The sequence below is a fragment of the Trichosurus vulpecula genome, chromosome 4 (genome assembly GCF_011100635.1).
Source record: "Trichosurus vulpecula isolate mTriVul1 chromosome 4, mTriVul1.pri, whole genome shotgun sequence".
NCBI classification, from domain to species: Eukaryota; Metazoa; Chordata; class Mammalia; order Diprotodontia; family Phalangeridae; genus Trichosurus; species Trichosurus vulpecula.
The window spans coordinates 82606393-82623144 of NC_050576.1; the positions used below are offsets into that span (position 1 = coordinate 82606393).

At 35.6% G+C, this 16752-nt stretch overlaps 1 protein-coding gene across 1 annotated transcript in view; it reads left to right on the forward strand.

The window, feature by feature from the left end:
• PLA2G4A (phospholipase A2 group IVA) overlaps nucleotides 1-16752 on the forward strand; it is a 165248-nt gene that overhangs the window by 141520 nt on the left and 6976 nt on the right. The window contains exon 15 of the mRNA XM_036753292.1: nucleotides 12264-12448. Within this exon, the coding sequence (XP_036609187.1) occupies nucleotides 12264-12448 (185 nt within the window). The remainder of the gene's footprint in view (nucleotides 1-12263; nucleotides 12449-16752) is intronic.

Here is a 16752-nt window from a genome sequence, read left to right on the forward strand (position 1 = left end):
GTCACATTTCATTTTACAATAGACTTTCCCATTATTGTCCTCTTTACTTTACTTTTGCCCTTTCTTTGACTCAGGATAGTAGTGTAGAAAATATCCCAGGATAAAAGTATGGAAGGAAGTATGGGATTTGTTTATATTTACTCTTGTATAAAATGCTATGTCGTTAGGTAGTAATTTTTAAAATATGTTTAAATAGGAGCCAAAAGTCAGAGTTCTAGAACAATCTTCCCCCTGCTTGCCCTTGCTGTCAGTATGGTTTTGATTAAATCACTGGGCCACCTGAAGCTTCAAGTCCTTCATCTTAAATATAGGATTATATTATCACCCCTGCCTTGCTTATCGGATTGGTGCCAGAATCAAATGAAATCCATTATTATAAAGTAGCTATGAAACTGGTTCATATGAGGACCAGCTCAAAACTGAAAATAGAAAAAAAGCACTATACAATTTAGATAGAACATTGGACACTCAGTTATCAAAAACCTGGGGTCAAATCTCTGCTCTGACACTTACTAGTTGTGTAATTGTGGGCCATTCACTTTGTCTCTCTGAGCCTCAGTTTCCCTGTCTAAAATATAAGGATGATAATATTCCTAATGCCCACTAAGTAGAGTTGTAAGGAAAATATTGTATAACGCTAAAGTGTTTAGAATGAGCTATTATGATTTAAGTGGGACATTTCTAGTGAAATTTCTATTTTTTTAAATACCATATTATGTGCAGTAAATACTTTGTGAAAATGAACTTATTTTGTGGGGTTTTTTTAGAGAAAAGTTTGATCTTTGGTATATCATCAAAAGCAAGAGATATCCATGGTTTAAGAAAAGTAATTATCCACCATATATTCTTCATTTTCACTTTTTAATGTGTTATGCCAAGATCAGTTGGAGATTCTGGATTTGTTTTCCTTAGCAAAAAGGAACTTGGTAATAGTGGTGGGGACTTGATAGTATCATTAAAGATTTGATGAAGCAGAAATCATAGGATATAAAGCTGGACCTTTGAAGGGTCCTTAGAAATTTCTCAATATAACCACTTCATTTTTCAGATAAAGGAAGAGAATGGTTATATCATCAAAGTCATGTAACTCTTAAACAGTCTAGAGGTATAGTAGATAGAACACTGGGACTGGAGTAAGGAAAACCAAAGTTCAAATCCAGCCTCAGACGCTTACTAGCTCTGTGACCCTGGATGAATCACTTAACTGCCTCAGTTCCCTCATCTGTAAAATGGGGAGAATAATGGCACCTACCTTCCAGGGTTGTTGTGAAGACTAATGAGATAATAATTGTAAAGTGCTTATCTACAGTTCTGTCTGCTTTCTTGAAACATTTCTCTAGTGGGGATGTCAGCTTAAAAAGCAGAATTAGACTTTGCATCAAGAGAGCAGAACAAAGAGAAGTGTGGATGTGGCACAGAAACAGATTTTGGAACAATATAAGGAAAAATAAGCCACTGCTAGTCAGAATTGTCTCAAAGTAGAAGAGCAGTGGATTCCCCATGAATGAAGACTGTATGATAATTTGTTAGGAAGATTGCAGGGTGATTTTTATTCGGGTCTGGGTTGTTTTTAGAGGCCATGTAGTGCAATGGAATATTTACTGAGTATGTAGTCAGAGCATAGGACATTGAGTGACAGCTTTGCCATGTACTGACTGTGAGACACAATACTAGAAGGGCCAGATGTTTTCACTGATGCAATCTTTTAAAAATTTTTATTATAATTTATTATAATGTCTTCTACCTGTTCAAATAAAATTTAAATATAAATAATTACAAGCTGATATCATTTTACTTTGCAATAAAATTTTTTTATCTTACTAGCTCTATTTCTTTTGCTTTATCTGTGATTTAAAAAATGCACTTCAGCAATTGATAGAGCTTAGTCGTTTGAGGTTTTCTTTCTCACTGGCCTCACTTTCTTTAGGACTATAGTCCCTGTTTGGGCCCTTACCATTCTGAGTTTATGAACCTGTTATTTAATTAGAGTAGAAGGCTTCTGAAATTGCTTCCTATTTTAAAGTTCTCTGATTCTCTGAAATATGGTTATAACTATGCCTATGAATATGTCTGATTTTCCCAAACTGAACCCATCATATTAAATGAACATTCTCTATATATGTGTGATATATTTGGTATGTATCAGAAAATTATACAAAATAAAAATTCATGCAACCACACTATCAACATTTATTTTCTTGGTTTATATATATGAATCAATACCGATAAAAATCTTTCCTTCTCTTATGAATGTAAGCTTTACAGAGCAGTGATGGGAATGATTATAAAGAAGCCATGGCTGCATATTGTATTAGTAGTTTTTTCTTTCTGAAAAAGAAATAGTTGAAATCATTATGTTTACTCTGTTACAGCTGTATTTAGATAATAAATACTTTGTCAGGGACATGTTTCTGGTCTGGAAATTTGTACGCCACTGTCCTGCACCCAGCATTTTAACAACTTCCTGGAAATTTTGCAAGATTTTATATAGATTTGTAGAAGTGTTTTCCCGTTCAGTCTTATTTAAAAGCCTAAGGATGATCAGATCCATCAAAAGAAAGGTTTAAAGATGATGTGCCTAGAACAGCAAACACAGATTTATTACTATTGCTAATGTGATGGCTGTCTTGCTGTTATTTCAGACAGGATATTACCTCTCATACTGAGAGACTGACTCTCTAGTTTGGAAAAGAATACTAGATTGAATGCAGTGGGACTGTAGATGCAGCACATTTTGTTTTTTTAGCATTATTCAGCCTTGGATCCAGTAAATTTGAAAGAAGTCTAGGTCCCCTATAGATAGTCAACTAGACATAGTTAAGGTAGCACAAATACCCAGACATTTCAGGTGTTCTTACTAGTAAATAAAGAATCACACTCTTTCTATCCCAACTTTTATTTGTTAAGAAAGTGTCCTAAGAAAATAAAACATCCTAGTTTGGGAAATAGCAACCAGGGGAATAGGTGTCCCCATGCCTAGGGTTTTGCCCATCTTTGGAAAATTCCAGGGTAGATGTTAAAATAGGAGGGAGAAGTAGAAGAGTGTTGGTAAATAATTAAGACATTTGAAGCAAAGTTATGCCTCTCCCCAAAAGAGAAAAACCTTCTGTCTCTTGGTTCCTGATTTTAACTCTTAGAACTGTGTTGTCTGTAAAATAATTGCTTCCCTATCATAGTCTTTATCTCGTTCATTCACCAAAATAAATTTACTGAAAAATTACTGTAACTATAAGCTCCCAAATATATACATCCCTCTAATTCTTATGTGGGAACATGTAATTATGGACGGAAGAACCTGATTTTAACGTTGAACACTGGTGCTATCTTGAATTCAAATGCATTGGTATTAACTCATCCAAACTTCTAATTGCTTATAATGCTATGCCTATGTATAAGATATTAAGCATTCTTTCAAATTTCAAATTAGGTTTATAATTTCAATTTATAATTCATAACCAGAATTTAATTTATCTGTACTTAGAGTAAGGAAAACTAAGTTCAAATAAATCCTGGCTCTGACAATAGTTCTATGGTCACTTGGCAAGTCACTTAACATCTCTGTGACAGTTTCTCCCTGGTAAAGTGCAAAGAATAACTGTTTCACCATTTATTTAAGAAAAGAAAATAATTTATAAACTCTCATTTTTTCCTCTGCTTTCTGAAGGATGTAATAATCGTGAAAGGAAGTCAGGAAATTATTTCCTGTCTGGTTTCTCTATCACTATTTTCTCATACCCCATGCCAGGCTTGTGATCAATTTCCCCAAATACTCATTTATTCCTCTCTCCAGGTAAACTATATTATAACGTGATAATAATATCATTTCTAGTTCTTCACTTAAAGGCTCTTGACCATGTCACCCTTTTGGTTTTTGGATTTCCCAGTATGAGTGTATTTTTTAAAAATATAATGCTTTCTCTTTTCCTCCTTTTCCCACCCATCCAAGTTTTCTATTTATTTTGTTCCGTCTGATTAAAGTTAGAGCATTGTACCTGGAGTCAAGAAAACCCAAGTTCAAATCCTGCCTTAGATACTAGTTGTGTGATCCTGGGCAAGACAAACTTCTGTTTGTCTCAGTTTCTTCATCTGTAAAATAGGATAATAATAGTACTTATCTGCTTGGATTGTTGTGATGATCAAATAAGATAGCAATTGTGAAATTCTTAGCACAGTGTCTAGCACATGGTGTTATAAAAATTGTTATTATTAAGAAATATTTTAGTTACATATCACATTCCACCAAATCTCAATGATAACTGTAATGAACAGCATGCCTCTTTCAATTAGGGTCTCTAGTTCACATTAATTATTGCCTAATCTGCACACAGTTGCTTGTTCCTTTCTTGGATTTTATCTTCTGTGGATTTCTGGGGCTCTCTTTTATTGTCATCACTGCATTATTAGTTACTCTTTATGACATCTAGTCTGGTTTATATACTCATTCATTTTCCCCCCACCTTCCTTTTCAGTTTAAAACCCTTTTGATTAGGTTTCCAAGATTAAAGCCAAATGCATTTTTAGGAGTCCTTGTCAGGTGCACTCCATCACTGGTCATGAGACTATCATTACTAAGTCACAGTCCATAAGTCTAGGAATGTATTTTCTCTCACACCATTTTCTTTTTGAGTTTCTTACTGTTTACAATTTGGTGTTAACTTTGAGCTTAGTCTAATAAGAAACTAGCCTTACTGTATATAGATCATTTATTTAGAAATTATCATGTGAGTAATAAGTTATTTCTTGTCTCTTAAGTTATAGGCTATTCAATTTTTATAATGATATCAAATGAGTTAACATATGTAAAACATTTTACAAATCTTAAAGCAATATATGCATTCTTGTTGTGGTGGTTATTCAGTCATTTTAGGTCTCTCTGACTCTTTGTGACCCCTTTTAGGGTTTTCTTGGTATGATGTTTAAAAAATATGAGATATGTGGTTTCTGGTTAATTTAACCATTTTTTATTAATAAGTCTAGCATCTTATTTATAAAAGAGGTCAGTGGCACTCTCAAATGCTAAAGACCTCTCATGATGGTGGACTCACAGTTTATATGCCCTCGGAAAACAGGTGATCCTGAGGGTGGCAATCAACTTTAATTGGTTAACAATTAATGAGAGAATGAATATTACAATGAGAAATGGGCTATATTACAATGAGGGTCTTGAGGTATAACACTGAACACACAAAACTGGGCCAAAGAGACTTATCAGTTTCCATATCACCAGTCTAGCAAAAGGGAGAATCCACATTTTCCTAGACCAGTCTGAGTAAACATAATGAGCAGGAATCCACCATTCATCTAAACTTAGAATTTCTTTTACTTTCTTTGATCAGATCTTAGCCTGGGTAAGTCTTTGCCCAAGGTTTCTCACACTGGTTAATTTCTGGATTAGAAAATAGAAAAGAAGAAAAACCTTGATCCTAATTTAATAGGTACTAATGCAAGAGAGAAATAATCAGTTCTCTCATATGCAAAGATACTGTAGTGGTTTGCCATTTCCTCCTACAGCTCATTTTACAGATGAGAAACTGAGACAAACAGGATTAAGTGACCTGTCCTGGGTCACACGGCTGGATTTGAAACCAGGTCTTCCTGACTCCAGACCCAGCCCTTTATCCAGTGTACCATTTAGCTGCCCTATATGCATGTTATTATTCTTAGTAGTAGTCATAGTAGTAATAGTAGAAGTAGCAGTAGCTGCAGTAGCAGCAGCAGTCATCATAGTAGTAGTAGTACTTTGCTATGCCCAGTGCCTTCCAACTGCCTTCTTGAAAACTACAAGGATGAGACTCCTATGTAAAATACAAGCCTTTGAATGCCTTTATTTCTTGATCCTGAGACACATTTACTAAGATATGTCTTTCTGCCTTTTTTAATATCTTCTGCTTTGAAGTTGAGTATATTAAAGTATGTGTTGAAATGGTATATATGTATATTGGAGGATCTTAACTGAATTATTCCTAGAATTTCTCTACCTCTTTATTTTGCACATGTTGGTATATTGGCTACTAAGCTTTGTATTGTTCCGGCTGTTTCAGATTGCACCTTATTTGAATACAGCTGTCCTTTCCCTCCCCACTCCCTCAATCTTGTTTCCTCAGTTATCTTTGTCATTCAGAAAAAAGCAGGTAGATGTTTTGTTATGTGAATTATACGAATCATTGAAGACTCAATGTTAAGGCTCCCCTGTAATGTGAATGTGAGGAAATAACAAAATCTGGAGATATTGGTGTTCACTAGTGATGCAAAGAAGAAGTTTGGTGGTACACTGGATAGAGGACAACAACTGACTTCAACTCTTGCTTTAGACACTAGCTGTGTGACCTTGAGCAAATGATTTAACCTCTATCTATCCCAGTTTCCCCATCTATCTATACAATGGGAGTAATTAAAGTACCTACTACCCAGAATTGTTGCAAAGACAAAATGAGACGATATTTGTAAAGTGCTTTGCAAAATCTTAAAGCTCTAGATCAGTCAGTCAATTACTGTCGTCAGGCAACATGCTAAGTGCTGGTGATACAAAGAAAAGCAAAAAACATTCCCTGTTGTCAAGGAGCTCATAGCCCAATGGGGTAGACAATAGTCAAACTGCTATGTAGAAATAAGTTATATACAGGATAAATTGAAGGTAGTCTCAGAGGGAAAAACTAAGATTAGTGTGGATACTATAATTTTCATTTTATAGATGAAGAAAGAAAAACTCATAGAAGTGAATCTTGTCAGAATTTATATGTATTAAGTGACAAAGTCAGGATTTGAATCTAGTCTTCTGTCTTTAAGAAGTCCAATTACAAGGCAATATTAAAAATTTTAAGGAAATAGAAAGTGGAGACAATGGCTGAATTTGAAAGTCGTAAATGATAAACTATTATCATACTATATTATATATATAATTATATATATTATATATATATTATATATTATATACTATAATCAGATATTATGGGCTTTTATCATACTATATTCTCATATAGTACAGATAAATATCATGGGAAGCAATACACTCTCCTTATTAGTTCTCAGAATTCAAAAGTACACTGGAAGGATGATAAAGAAAGTCCAATTGTCATTTGCTTCTCTCTCCAACCCAAGTGGTACTTATGTTATGGATGTGATAGTGGAATAAGTCTAGGAAATATAAATCTTAACAAATTATTAAAACTTGATTGGAACAAGGGAAACACTTAATGACTTACAGAAAATCCTTTGGGATACCAATATATTCAGAAGAATGTCTTGGTCAGATAAACCCTCTTTTCCATATATCATCTGCCTATAGTAGGATTCCTACAGAATTCCTTTTCCTATATTTCTTCTCTCTAAAATTTCCTGGTTTTGCCCTCTAATAACATTTACTTCTTTTTGTATCCCTAGCACTTAGTACAGTGCCTGGCACATAGTAGGCACTTAAATGTTTATTGACTATTGACTGTAATAGATCTAGAGCTGAAAGGGACCTCAGAGACCATCTGGTTCAATGTCCTCATTTTACAGTTGAGGAAGCTGAGGTCTTTTCTCTCTCTCTCTCTCTTTTTAGATTTTTTGTCTTCGTGTCTTTCCTTCTCCTCTCACAGCCACTTTGACATTACTTCATCTTAGTTCTCTGGGTAGTAAAGCTTTAGCTAACATACCACTATGTGAGGCCACTATTCTGGCCTCAATACAATCTGCCTCACTATTACAACTTCTGCCTTAAAGAATGGACAAATGGGCTCCTGAGCAGAATCATGACCAAAGTGGCAGTTTGGGAAAGCATTACTGTGCAGGGGTGCACTGAGACAGGGCTGGCTCCAGAGATTCAAATTCCAGGACAATTAGAGGTCCATACCTAGGCAAGGTGTAACCTAGTCTTCTGATGATAACTCAAATTCCCTGCATTAGACTGTGGCAAGTCTAAACATTAACATGCTAAGTAGAAATGAGGGGAACCAACAAGAGATTTCTTGGAAATACCATACTAACTTTGCATCTTATAAAGTCTCTGTGAGGGTACTTACATTTGCATGCTCTTGCCCCTTTGGGGCCCCCCAATACTCCAAAGGATATGTGATCTCACTGAGGGGGGTAGTCCCTTCCACAGTGTGTAAGTCTCAACCCATTTATTTCTACCCATTTCTGTGTGACTCTTGTTCATATCCTCCCATAAACCCACCACAGGGGGTCCATTCCAGATCATTTGGGAGCATATTTTTTAAAATTTGAAAAAAGGTTTTATTTTCCTTTTTTATTAGATTTCTGCTTCTGTCCTTGTCTCTCCCAAGAGTCTATTAAAAATAAAAAAAATGCTATCCCCCCCAAAAGAATAACATCCAAAAATGAATATGCATGCTAGGGGCATAACTCAAAGAGAATGGAGCATCATGTCCTTGACAAAAGAAGCTATTGGGCAGTCCCTACATGGCTAACTTGGACTTGAGACCAGCTTCACAAAATAGATTATTTTGTTTTCCAAACTTCTATGAATATTTATGATGGAATTCAGTCAAATCCCATTTTTCCTGTAACTCTCAAATAGTACAACCTTCAGACTGACTCAGGAAGCATGAAATAAAATGCCACAATGAAGTAAGAAACCATTGTCATTTTTCTTCAACTTGAAAGTTTGCCCCTACACAGATGAAGGAAATGGTATTTTCTGTGGAATGGTGGCTGGTTTCTACATGTTATCAACTTCTTAGTCATCTCCACCTTTCCTGTGGATTTAGGGGTAAGGAAAATTCAGAAAACACTTGTTACGTCCTTTTTCTGTTCAGCTATTTCTTCCTTTCCAACCTAGATGTTTTTACTCAATCAGCAAAAAAGAGTCACAGTTGCACCCTTTGTCATCCTTGTTTCCCTCACTCATAAGGAGCTACCTACAAATACTTCAGCTAGACTGTTCAATGGCCCTCTTGCTAGGTGGCAGGAAGAACTCAACCTTGATAAACCACAAAGAAAACAAAGACTTGTCATCCTCCACTTGGGCCTATTTGTCTTCTCTATTTGGCCTAGGAATCAGAGGAAATTTCTCTGAATCCTCATTGCTCAACTTTTCAATTCTTATCATATTCAGACATCTGATCATGCACATCCTGTAAATGAAACATTTGCTGGTCATGGTTATATTTCAAATTGTCAGAGGAGAATAATCCCAAATTCAGATCAAAATTGGGAAGTACCATACCAACAGGGGAGAGAATATCGACCACATGTTGGGGGAGGCAAGAAGGAACTCCAAACCAATAGAAATGGTTAACCGCTTCATGACAGATCTGACCAGAGATAAAAGAAAGATGGACTTTTAGGGTTCCATATCAGAAAGAAAAAAAGAAAGAAAGCAAGAAAGAAAGAAAAGAAGAAAGGAAGAAAGAAAGAAGACTTAATAAGTAAGATTAGTTTAGCAAGAACAACTTCTTTTACCTCCTTCCACTATTACAATTTGATGACCCTGTAACCCTGTCTATTTTAGTCAGTTGCAAAGTGAACAGAATTCTCCTCTGAACAAGCTATTCTCCAGAATTTCATTTTCTTCTTCTTCTCTTCTCAACTCCCTCTTTCTTAAGAAATGACTTAAAACTGAGACACCTCTTCTCCAGGGCCTCATCCAGAATTCTTAAATAAACCTCTGTATCACACATTACATATTCCCTTTTGTGATGCTCTGTGTAACCTGCCTGTTGTGGACATTTAAAACACACACAGAGCATAATAGTATTTCTTTGATACCAGCTACATAATGTCCACCACATTGTTGATGGTGAATCTGTAAGGACAAACTGTAATAAATACTCCCTTTGATGCAATCAAGTCAGTGTTTTTACTACAGACAGAATTACTTAACTAGCAAATCAATTTAAATAAGGGGGATAAAAAGAAATTTCTTTATTTCTTCAGGGTTTTTTCAGTTGTGGCAGGTAACTATAGAAACTGACAAACAGGTCTATTACCAGTTATTTTTCTCTTTTTTTATCTACTGTGAACAGAATATTAAGGCCATGTCTTCACCTTATGGGAAAAATACTTAGTAGATAAATGATGTAACCTGTGTAGAGTTGCATGTAAATCTTTATAATTATTTACCATTAAGTATTGCCTTGCATTGTTATACAGCTTGCAAATATGAGTACAGTATGGCTCTAGATATGGTCAGTCTCTTCTGTTGATCATGTCCTTCCAGGCAGTATATTGTTAGTTTTATATGCCAGAATCATAAATACCCTAGCCTAGTCCTTTAGACCAGAGAAATTCTGCACTGATTTTAGTCTCTTGCAATTTCAATCTTCGACGTATGGAATAAAGTGTCTGTTGTGCTGCAAAAAAAGAAAGAAAAAAAAGAAAGTTCCAAATGTGAAATTTCATCATGATTACATATTTCTCTACATTTTTTGCCCCCATCTGCTGAGCTTGCTGAGATTAATAAAAGGCAGAAAAGTAGAATATAAAGCAAACTGACCTAGAAAGTGAATTGCTTGAGGGAAAATAGGTACATTAATGAATCATTGGTGGAATAGTGAATTGGTCTAACCATTCTTTAGAGTGGCCTGAAACTATGCCCAAAGGGCTATAAAACTGTGCATACCCTTTGATCCAGAAATACCTCTGCTAGGTTTATACCTCAAAAAGCCCAAAGAAAAAGGAAAAGGACCTATGTGTACAAAAATATTTATAGCAACTCTTTTTTGTTGGCAAAGAATTGGGAATTTGGGAGGACGTTCATCAATTGGAGAATGGCTGAACAAGTTATGGCTTGTGGTTGTGATGGAATACTATTGTGCTATAAGAAATGACACAGGGAGTGGTTTCAGAAAAAAAAAAACATGACCAGACCTATGTGAATGGATGCAAAGTGAAGTGAGAAGAACTGCAATGTTGTAATGAGGATCAACTGTGAAATCCTTGAGTACTTTGATCAATACAATGATCCAAGGGAATTCCAAAGGACTCATGATGAAAAAATGCTGTCCGCCTCCAGAGAAAGAACTTGTGAATGGAAATTAAAGTATAATTTTCTCACTTTCTCTGGGTTTCCCTTTTTGTGATATGGCTAATATAGAAATATATTTTGCATGATTTCACATCTATAATTCATATGATATTGTTTGTCTTCTCAATGAGTAATGGAGTTGTGGGAGGGAGGGAGAAAATCTGGCACTCAAAATTTAAAAAGAAAAGAATGTTAAAAATAAATAAATCTGAATTTTTTTAAAAAAAGAAAGTGAATTGATGGAGGAACTTTATTCAATGAACATAAAACAGTGACCATAATTGATTAGTTTTCAAAGAAGTCAACATATTTGCTTAGATAATTAACTTCAGATGTTCCAAAGCATTGCTCCAATAGTGTGAATAGAGTTTTAACATACTGTTTATTTAAAGAGGAATTTACTACTGCTAATGTCTCAGAAACTAAATAGTGTAAAGTTGAGTCTAAAAAGTACTATGAAGAATATCAGCAGAGGTTTCTTTCCCCTTTATTCCCAGAGAACACAGGTGCCTTTGGTGTTGATGGAGATCAAGCAATTCCTGACTCTCTTGTGTATGCCATAAGCTATAATGGAAAGAACAAATCATTTTATAGATTCAAAATGAGAAGAAATGTTTATTAAATGTAACTGTTTGTAACCATAAAACTACTATCTATATTTTATAAGCATTTCTCCCTCATATTATGAATAGTCACTCGGTCATCTTATGCAGTCCCTTTCTGTAGACATCAACACTATTAGTTATGGTAGACATTAAAATGAGGGCTCAATTTAGATGGATTGCTTCATTCAACTTCAAACAAAACCTCTAATCTTTGACTTGGCTAAGCATACTGGGTACTATAGCAGAGGAAGTGAACGAAAGGCAGGAGAGGAGAAGGGGAAGAGAGATTGGTGAGTATGGATGAGAGCCTCTAGCAAATGAATCACTAGTACCAGAATTAGTAACTTAAATGAAATGCTTTAGCAATAATGAGTAAATAGCATCATATAGGTGTAGCTGTGTTTTAGTGTTATAATGGTGGTTATGATGATGATGATATGGTCATCCATTCACTTGAATTCTTTTGTTGTTTCAACATGATAAAATCCCAGAAGTACTGAATACAAGACAGAACTGATAGAAATGTTTAAATTCTTCAAAATGATGTATAGCCCAGGGATGGCATATAGCTACAGTATATATAACCTTATCCCCACAGGATACTGAAGAATAAATAATAAACATTAATTTAATATTTTAATTGCTTTTCTTCTTTCTCTTCTTCCCTCCCCCCCTCCCTGTCCCACTAGATCCTGATGAGTTTGAGAGAATCTATGAGCCACTAGATGTCAAAAGTAAAAAGATCCATGTGGTTGATAGTGGGCTCACATTTAATCTACCATATCCTCTGATCTTGAGACCTCAGAGAGGTGTGGATCTCATCATCTCCTTTGATTTTTCTGCGAGACCAAGTGACTCCAGTCCTCCTTTTAAGGTAATCCATTTCTGTTGCTTTCAAATGTAATAGTAATGCCTTATGTTTCTGTAGTTCTTTATAGTTTTCAAAACATTTCCACTCCCTCATTTGGTGGTCCTAGCAACCTTTTGAGGCACATTATTAAGTACACTGTACAGATAACAAGACTGCCTCCAAGATTTGGCTAAGGTCACCAATCTTGGTCTTCAGACGGTACTGGATCAGTAGTGCAGGATTTACTCCAGACATTGTGCTTGTATAGTCCTCACTATGCAGGCTCAGGACTTCCTATAAATGTTGTTTACAATTTTCCATACTCTTTCTGTGACTTTGGTTTCCTTTTTCTTGCTTCCTTCTTTGTGTTTCCTAACCATAAGCACCCCTTTTCAAGGTCAGGCTTAGTGACACCATAGTTTGCCCTCATATCGATTCCGAGAACCCTTGAGAGCTTAGAGAATGACGGGAAGAGTGTTAGTCAGGAGACAACCCTTCCCCTACCACAATCTCCTTTTCTTTTGGTGGGTTACATTTGATTTTGGGGAAATTAACTATGGCAGAAAAAAATAACTTTTAAAATAGATATATTTTCATTGGAAACCATCTGTCCAGTAGGCAGATACTGGCTTGTTCTTTTCATAATGCCATGCCTCATTTCCTGAAGGTTAAGCAATGTTAAGAATCCGTAACAGGTTAATTCTTGGAAAAAAAATAGTCTGACTCATTAACTATGATTTAGGTGGAGGCTGGGGGTCTCCAGACAAGCTTTTGTATACTTAGTAGTACTTGATATGAATTAAAAACTTGTGTTGTTATTCTTCTTGCTTCCCTGAAAGTGATTTTTCCAACTTTTTTTATAGATTAGAGGCGTTTTTCACGACTGAGGAAAAAGCTGCTTAAAAAATCATCTGTTTCCCAGTTAAACATTACATAGACTCTCCTGTTTGAAGCAAAACATCGTTTGAGTTTTTTTTAGCATGTTTCCATCAAAATTTTGTTTCTACAACCTAGTATTACTAACTGGTTTACTTCTACAACAAATAACATCATAGCATAGGCAGATTCTTATCACTGACTAATATTTTTAAAGGTTATATTGCATGGTCAGTATTAAAAATAGAATTCCGAAGTTCATGTGAGAAATCTCTGGAAATTGTGGGAGGGCCTATCAAAATACTGTGTAATGGAAGAGACCAGTTCCAAAATGTACTAATAGGAGACTTTGAACTTGGATTTAATGAAGTTGATTCAGCATTAACTCATTTCCTACATTTGAGATTAAAATAGTAAAAAAAAATTCTTATCAGAAAATTGGAGAATCATGGGGGGGCTTGAATTTCAATGGTCTAGCTGCACTGAGCTGCTTGATGTTTCTCGAATGTGACTGTCCAGCTCTCATCATCATTCTTTCATTTTTGGAATGCTCTCTCCTCTCTTCCCCCTCTTGGCTTCCCTGGCTTCCTTCAAGACTCAGCTCAGATCCCTCTTTTCTGGACCCCTCATTTGCTAGTTCCTTCTCCTCTGGAGTTATTGTCTATTTCCTCTGTACATATCGTGTATCTGCCTAGTTATTTGCATGTTGTTTCCTCCATTACACTTTGAGTTTCTTGGGGGCAAGGACCTTGGTTTTACCTTTCATTGGATTGCTGGTGTCTGACACATAGTAAGTGCTTAACAAATGCTTAGCCACTGGTGGGGGAAGAGGAGGTAGCAGAAAAAATGGCAGTGTGATGTACTGAGAAAGCTGCTTGATTTGAGTTAGAAGTTTTTGATACCAATTCTGGGGCCATCAATTACTACTAATATGACAATTGGCAAATAACTTACTGGTCTTGGCCTCTTTTTTTAATCTATTAAAAAAAGGAGTTGAACTATTTGACCTCCATTTCAGCTCTACATGTATGATCCCCAAATTCCTTTCTTACTCAGTATTTATGATTTTATTAAATTCATTTGAAAGGCCTCTGTGTCTTCTTAATAAAGATTACTTTGGGACTTGGGAGGAAAATAATAAAAATAATAATGACTAGTATTTATATAACAATTTACAGTTTGCAAAATGGTTACAAATATCTCACAACAATCCCAGGAGGTATGTGCAATTATTATACTCATTTTACAGATGAAGAAACTGAGTTGGAGTCTGAGGTTGAGTGACTTGCCTCGGGTCACGTGGCAGTAAATGCCTGAAGCTAGATTTGAACTCCACACCTAGATTACTGCAATATCCTCCTGGTGGATCTGCCTGCCTCAAGTCTCTCTTCACTCCAATCCATTCTCCATGTAGCCACTAGAGTGATTTTCCTAAAATGCAAGTCCAATCATGTTATCCCGCTACTCAATAAATTCCAATGACTTTCTGTTGTCTCCAGGAGCAAATATAAAGTGTTTTGTTTGGCATTCAAAGCCCTTTATAACCTAGCCCCTTCCTACCTTTCCAATCTTCTTCCATCTTACTCCCCAATACTGACTCTTCAGTTCAGTGACACTGGCCTCTGAGCTGTTCCATGAACAAAACCCTCCCTGTCTAAGCTCTGGGCATTTTCTCTGGCTATACCCCATACCTAGAACACTCTCCCTCCCTTCTCCACTTCAACTGCTGACTTCCTTGGTTTCAAGTTCCAATTAAAATCCCACCTTCTACAGGAAGCTTTCCCCAACTCCTCTTCATTCCAGTGTTTTCCCACTTTTAATTATTTCCTATTTATCCTGTACGTAGCTTACTTTGTATATATATTTTTTGCACGTTGTCTCCCCCATTAGATTGTAAGCTCCCTAAGGGCATTCACTGTCTTTTGCCTCTTTTTGTATCTCTAGAACATAGCATGGTGCCTGACACATAGTAGATGTTTAATAAATATATCTTGAATGAATGAAAAGTTCAGTGCTCTATCCACAATGCCACCTAGTTGCCTCTGAGAAATGTTCCCATGATTTTCAATAAAGGCAAAAATGAGTGATTCTAGTTTGTAAGACATCTCTATTATAACTATTCCTGAAGGTCAGTGCCCTGTCAATGAAAACTAGACTGAGAATTTTTTAGTGCAGCACACATAGGAACTGAGAGGAAATGTTAACCAACCCCCAACTCTAAGTAATAATCCAAAGAGATCATGGAAAAAGTGGTGCTATAGTTTATATTGCTAAGATTCTTTACCATGGAATAATTGCTAAATGTAGCACAAACCAAACCTTGGATTGTTCAGTTGTCTAATCAAAGAAAAGTCTGTTATGACTAGGGCTATCAAAATCAACACAAAAACCAAAGAAACAAAAACTTAAATGGTCTTAATTGACTCTCTACTGCTATTATGTGACCCCCAACATCAAGAACCTATACTGGTGAGTGATGACTCTCTTGGTTCCCTAAAACATTCCACTACACCCATGACATGGCATATCAGTGAGAAGTAATCTCCTTCTATGATAAAATTCCAGTGGAGCCACCCAACTACTCAGCAATGTTATCTGGGACACGAGCCTAAATCCTTAATATTAGACATGAGAATCAGCAATGTTTTATATACTCAAAACCATGCAGAAATTAAACAGCAGCTTTAATTTAAGAAGAAAAAATAGAAAATAGTTTTGGGGAAAAATTAATTACTTCCTTTCTCTTTCTCTGTCTGTCTTTCTGTCTGTGTCTCTCTCTCTCTCTTCCTTTCTTCCTCCCAGTGTCTTTCCTCATCTACTTTCAGTGACTTAAATGTTGTTCTAAAAGACATTTTAGAAATCAAAAATTACCCCAAGTTATTAAAAAAAAGAGGAGGGGAGGTAAAGACTTCCTTTTTCTTGTATAGCTTACTTATTACTTTGATTTTTAATTGATCCCTAATCTACTTAAATGTTTTTCTCTAAATTAACTTGCTTTCAGTCAGCTTATATGAATTTTTCAAATATATTTTAAGATCCAGAGTGAGCATATATTTTAAAATAATTTTTCTTTCTAGTTTTAGTGGTGTCTTTTGTTTCTCATACTGGTTATTTCCCCTTTGAACCTTCCCTTGTGATAAAGGAAAATAGTTCAGTAAAACTGACCAAGAAAACTACTGTGTCTGAAAAATAGAATTATTGTACATTGTAGTTTCCCATTTTTGTACCAAGATCATAAGGGTAGATCTGGAAAAGACTCAGGGGCTGTCTTTTATAGTATCTCCTCTGGTACCAAGATTGGTCTGCAATTCAGCTGAGTTCAGCCACCAATTAGCATTAGTTTTGTACACATTCTTGTTGTCATTGTGTATTTTATTCTCTTGGTTCTGCAAGCTTATACATTTTACAAATTGCCCTTTTGGAAGTCATATTGCAAATTTCTGCATGTTACT